At 36.8% G+C, this 6397-nt stretch overlaps 1 protein-coding gene across 1 annotated transcript in view; it reads left to right on the forward strand.

Annotated features, from left to right (window-relative positions):
• LOC104409073 overlaps positions 1 to 5561 on the forward strand; it is a gene marked incomplete at both ends in the record, with an annotated part of 19574 nt that extends 14013 nt beyond the window's left edge. Inside the window, 2 exons of the mRNA XM_010018856.1 lie at positions 973 to 1056; positions 2517 to 5561. Of these exons, the coding sequence (XP_010017158.1) occupies positions 973 to 1056; positions 2517 to 5561 (3129 nt within the window). The remainder of the gene's footprint in view (positions 1 to 972; positions 1057 to 2516) is intronic.
• Positions 5562 to 6397: the final 836 nt, after the last annotated feature.

Consider the following 6397-nt stretch of genomic DNA (forward strand, 5'->3'; position numbering starts at 1 on the left):
CCTAAGCTTCTTGTTTCACTGAAATCTGGGCATGAACCTGCTCCCTACCTGAGACCTGAGTTTATGACTTTCAGACTCAAAAGGTTAGCTGAAATAACCACATAAAAAGTCAGAAGCATAATTTCTTGCCTAAAATACAGTTGCTTAACCTTTTCGGGTTGGTTCTTGGTCAAAAATTGCAAAAGGAATGCAATACTGAGGTTATACTGCACTAACCTTCAGATTTTAAAGAGTTTTCAGGAAAAAAGAAATCTGTCAGTGAGTAGATTTGCATTCCCTGGAAGTTACTAGATAAAAAGAAATTATTTTCCAAACTTTTTTTTTTTTTAATTTAATGATATGATCTTTGATTTCCTCTAGCATGTGTGTTTTCCCAGTCCACTGGGGGGGAAATTCGCAGGTTGGGCTCCTCACTCTGATTTTTAGAAGTGTTCTAGCTGGTTCTCCTGGGAAATATTTCAAAATATATAGTCCACTTTAATTATACCAAATGTGATTTCAATTCTCTTTAGTCAATGGAGTTCAGTGGTGACAATTGGATCCTTACATGGGTGTTTTAGTTTCATATTTGTTTGTCGTCTTCAGCCCCTAACTAGGGACATTTATTCTTTTCACAAGCAATATTCTAAATACATGCATCTCAGATCTGTTTTCTGGTCTTTGCACAGCTGTTTGGATCTGAAGCTCTCATGAGAGGATTTTGAGTTTATGAAAGCAGCAGGACTGATCTTGCAAATCTGACACTGGCAAAACTCCCACTGAAGTCAGTGATAGTGAAGATTGCAGGGTTGGGACCTCAGTTCATATCCACTTATCACTTTCTGCAGACAAAAAAAAAAGTGTTTATTTTAAAATACGACATTGTGTGTAGATGTTTTCAGTTTACATTGTCATGCATTGTTCCCATTTTGTCTTACCTTATTAACATTCATATTTCATTCAAGTTCACCTCTCTCTCATCTTTATTACCAGCTACTGTAAATGCTACTACTCCTACACCACCCACTGTCACCACTAACATGCCCGATACTAATAGAAACGATAAGCCAAACAATGGTAAGAAATTCTGTGTTACATTTTTCCTTGTACTGTGTCTAGAGCAAATTCGTTGTATTTTAAGGTGTGTTTTTCATAGTATCATAATGTCAAGGGTCATGCCTCAGTTTTGATCTCATTTACACCGAAATAAATCGGGAGTAACTCCACTGGTCCATGTAAAAATGGTGTAAATGAGAACAGAACCAAACTCTGTGTTTATTTATATCATGTTTACCTGGCACTTATATGAAAGGGACTCACCCATTGTATTTACCCATGCAAAGAATGAGGGAAGGGAGAGGGAATTTTGAAGAGTCTGAAAAGAACCATGCTATTGGAATGTTTTAGGGCTACAGATTATGAGGCATTGTGTAGCTCCCGCTTATGCAGCCAGGGTGATAGTATGCTGAGATTGTCTGTTCCTCACTAGTCAGTCACAGGAGCCAAGTGGAATCACTCCTATGGAGCAAAGCCACTTCCAGTGAGTCAACAGGAATCTTTCCACTGACTTCAAGAAGAGCTGGATCAGACTTTACTAGGGAAAATGTTGACAGTATCAGATATCATTTACTTTTCATTTAGAAAGATTAAGGGAAAAAATAAGGTAGTAAATGAACCTATTATTAGCACAGGAAAAAAGCTGGGATTTCTTTTGAGGTTTTCTCAAATTCTGTGATGTCACTGTCTCCTAGAGACTGAGCATCATTTTGTGAGGCACAGCTAAATTATTTATTAGTTTGTTAAAGATAGTTGTTAAACATTATTAACAACACAGAGATAGATTTCTGTAATTTTCATCTGAGGCTTAAAGATGGGGTTTTTTTAAGACTTTTTTTTTTCAGTGTGCTTCACAGAAATAAATTAGAATATGTGGGGGTTTTGTGGTTTGTTTTCATTTTGGGCTGGGGTTTTGGTTTTTTTTTGGTTGGTTTTGGTTCTATCCCCAAATGCATCAGTTGTTACTGTAGGTTTTAAAATTCTTGGAGTATTTTTTCTCTTGGCAGATCATTTCTTGTACATTGGCAGTCAGGCAGTACAGTAGACAATATGAAAGAATTTGTCTGAATTCAGCCTGTTCAGACTTAGTAAGCTGTAGAAATAAGAAGCAAATATTGAAAATTTCTTCCAAATAGAGCATTTTTCTTTTGTGGAGCCATTCACTCTATGTTCACTATAAGCAGTTAACTTTTGATTTTTGTAACTACAGAGAGAAAGCCTTATTAATGTTAGTATGAATAAAAGCTGGACAATTAAATTCTTTCTTTGGCTTTGAAACTCCCAAGAGAAAGTAGAAAGACTAAGAAAAATAACCCAAATTCATTTACAGTAGAAGCAAATTAAACTTTCACTCAGCTGACTGGAGTAATTTTCCACTCTTGGTAAGTTGATTTTTAGACCAAGAGCAGACAGCCAAGAACAGACAGTTAAGTTGCATATATTTTCTTTAATCCATTAACTATTTGGCTTACTACACACAGACCTGCAGGAATTCAGACTTCCTGCTACGTTTATCTTCAGAATGAAGAGAAATTCACCTGAATCCTCCCATACACGACCACAAAGGCACCAAGAGTCTAAGATAGAAGGGGTAAAAACCATAGGAATTATCTCAACCCCAATTATTTGGCCAGTGAAACGAAGGCCTCTCCATTTCAGTAAAAACTCAGTAGATGAGAACCCAGAGAGAAAAAATATGTACAACTTTTTTCTTCCAACTATGTCCACATCATCCACTTCAGAGGAGACTGGCAATAATACTTTGGCTGCTTTTACAGAAAAAATCAACCTAGATAATACTGTGATGAATCAGTTACCAAATGAAAATATTTTGAATTACTCTAGAAGTTCATTTCACGGCACTTCTGATGCATCGGATGCTGTTACAGAGCCTTCTGTGAATGCAGCAATTCCTCTTCGTCAAAGCAGAAGTCCTAATGCAGAGGTAGCACAGACTTTGGCAGATGGGCTGGATCATTCTGACTCAGAGGCAGTGTTCCACTCTCCTGTTCGCAGCAGGAGCAGCACTGCTTATGAACACAAAAAGGAAACTGTGTGGATTTCATTCTCCGACAGCAGTACAACCAATTTCATGCATATAAGCAACATCTTGGACCCTGCGAGTTGGTGGAATGAGACCTTATTTCATCATTATATCACCTCTGACACTCAAGACAGACATCATTCTCTTTCTAGCTTACCTGTGTCAGCTGCAGAGGAGAAGTCATCATTCCAAAGAAGTAGGCTAGATTTTCTAGACTCCTCAGCTGAAAATTTTTACCTGGAAGTGATAGAAGGCAATGCTGATAAGGAAACATTTTCTACATTAGCAGCAAATAGTGAATTTGAGTTTAGAAGATCTACACACATTGAGGAACATCACTCAGGAAACATTACAAATTTAACTTCTATGGAGACTCCACATGCAAAACCAACAACTTTTTTTCAAAACATGAAAACAACATACACAAAATTTATGCCTGATATCCAACTGACAGATTCATTCCTAGGACACAGTAGAGAACTACTGCCTTTTTCAGCACTTCTGGTAGGAACAGGCTGGACAAGTTCAGCATTTAAGGATGTTGTAATGACCCTGCCTGTTTATCAACAATTGTTGACTGACATACATTTGGAAAGTGACAGCATGTTTATATCTAATAGCAATTACTGGTCTCATTATTTAAAACATTCAGTATATTTTCAAAAACCAAGTGAGATCCTCAGATATGGAATACTGGAGAACAATTTGGATGCATTTCATGGTAGTAATGAAAAGTCGTCTTTATCCGTGTTAGAGCCAGAGAACATGAAAAGAGTCAGCAACTCTGGGGGCTCAGGTTACTTGGATTTTCCAACAAAATATCTAGACATTTCGCCTTCTTTAACAACAAGTTTCTGGACTGTTTCCTATTATTTGAAAGAAGAATCTCAAGTGTTTTTTCGGGAGCCATCAGAAAATTGGTGGCACTCATTTAATAAACTGCTTTCTTCCCCAACAGAAAGATTGCCACCCCTTAGTTCACCTGCTGACAGTATCTCTGAACAAACATCTGCCATTAGATTATTAGGTCACAGGGCTGAAGAAACAAACTGCTCTAGTCATTCATCAGCTTTGGAAACACAAATCTTTAGCTCATTTATTCCAGGCCTCTCAAAGAGAATTTCAGAAGGTAATGGCAAGACAGTATCACAGTTGTACTCAACAATGAACTTTGCAAACCTAACCATGTCTTCCAAGAGTGAATTTTATTTTGAATTTCCTTTGCCCTCCTTGGAAGCACCTTTGAGTCAACCCTCTGTACAGGTACAGGTAAGTCCTTTTGATAAGATACTTGAAAACTCCACAGAGAAATTAATTATATTTGATAGTTTGCACATGCAACTTAGAACTGACCTAGTAAGTGAACAAACCAATATGACTTTCCTAAACAATAGGCAGCAGCTTGTTTCTATCATTCCAACACATTCAGGAACCCAGTCTTCATGGGATAGCCAAGCTACTTTCTTGATAAATACACCGGTTAAGAGTTCGGTAAACAGTACAAGAACACATGGATCACTGAAGCCTCAAAGTCTTTCAGAAAATGATGCTGTAGCATATTCTGTTGATAAAGCAAGAAGTAAAGTTCAAATAGATGCAGGTATGCTTTTAAAAAACATCAGTTTGATGAGCTCTGACTTCCCTCCAGTCTCTTGGTCTTTGGAATTAAGTCACCTTCTTCATTCAGACTCAGAATTCAGAGTCAGCGTACCTCCTAACAGCTATTCCACACCTCCACTCCCACAGAGTTTTCAGAACCATCTTGATTCAATTTCTCCAAGCCTGGTCACTCAGTGGGACATAGAGTTAAGCTTGCCAGCAACTGTAACACCGAGAAGTCATATAACTGTTTTAGGACAAAACTCCATCAAAAATCAAAGGGACAATCTGAGATATTCTCTATGGGCAGTAGAACAAGAAATCATTGGTTATAATGAAGACATAAGGAATTCTTCTGTTCTGACATCAACAAACGTACTGAAGCTTTCTGAATGGGATTCAGAAGGAGAGGTGTACGAATCCTTTAGCAAGCACGGAGAAGGAATGTCTTCTCTGAATATTGTTAGTACTCATGCCTTGGATTTTGAAAATGCTGATTATGGACATTTTGCAAATCTCTCTTCTATCTTGGAGCCATCAAGAACTGCAGTAATGAATGATGCAATATCTTTGCCATCTTCATACAGTAGAGTTGTTATTCAGCAAAAAGAGACCATCTTGCAGGGCACTCTGATGACACCTGCAGCAGCAATCCATCACTCTTCCATGCCATCCCAAATGCCAGTTTCTTCTGTAATGTACCATCAGTTACCAGTTTCAGCACATGTTCATTCCTTGGCCAATTTACCATTTGGGACAAGCCAAAATACCACTCCTTACCCACCACTGAATCAACTTACTAGTTCTTCTGCAGTCTTGTTATCTTGTTTGTGTTACTCCACCACTGAGCTGGGCTGCCTGTGTCGACCTGAGGTCAACTACAGTATGTCACTCCATTAAGTTAGATGTAGAAAAAATCCAGATTATCTATTAGATATTCAGTTGGTAGAAGTAGCTGGCTTTCATCCTTTAGATATAGATCCATTTAGCATATAAAAAGATTTTAGAACAGTAGTTTATTTACTGTAGAAGGGAATTTGTAATGTCTTAGTAAATGTCATGAACATTTGATTTCTGATTTTTGTGTGCATCTCTAAGACAGCTCTCATGAGACTGAGGATAATATATTAGGTTGCCATATGTATTTTTTATGCCATTTTATTGTTTGAGATTGTATGATTGTTTTTAACTTCTAATATTCATATATTTTTGAGTATTTAACTTTCATAAAGCAACTTTAGTTTGCCTAACAGAATAAAAAAAAAAATAAACCTGGAATTATATTAATCATTATGATTTTGAAGTTCGTGGTGGGTGTGGGAAGATTATTTTTCCAGGTTCTTTTTTCAAATTATCTTTGGCTACTTTTCATCAATTTTCTGTCCATAAAAATTTTTTGTTTTTCATTCACAATTTCAGGATGGTAATTACACTGTTTAATTTGGAGAGTGAGAAATCGTTTTTAGTTTTCACTATCTGCCACCACAGTCTCCTGAGAGTGTTTTAAAATGTAGATTAGTTCTTTGTTCTTGTTCTTTCTTCGCCTCATTAAAACATGCTTTGGATCACCATCTGGTGGACATCTTGAAGCTGTTGACTAGTTTATAGTTACTATATGTGATTTTAGAAATACTTTGCATATTCCTATATTAAGGTGATTTTTTCCATATACTTAATTATATAAATAAGGTTATATATATGACTATATATATAATAATA

Source organism: Nestor notabilis, unplaced genomic scaffold, assembly GCF_000696875.1.
Source record: "Nestor notabilis isolate BGI_N333 unplaced genomic scaffold, ASM69687v1 scaffold397, whole genome shotgun sequence".
Classification (NCBI taxonomy): Eukaryota; Metazoa; Chordata; class Aves; order Psittaciformes; family Psittacidae; genus Nestor; species Nestor notabilis.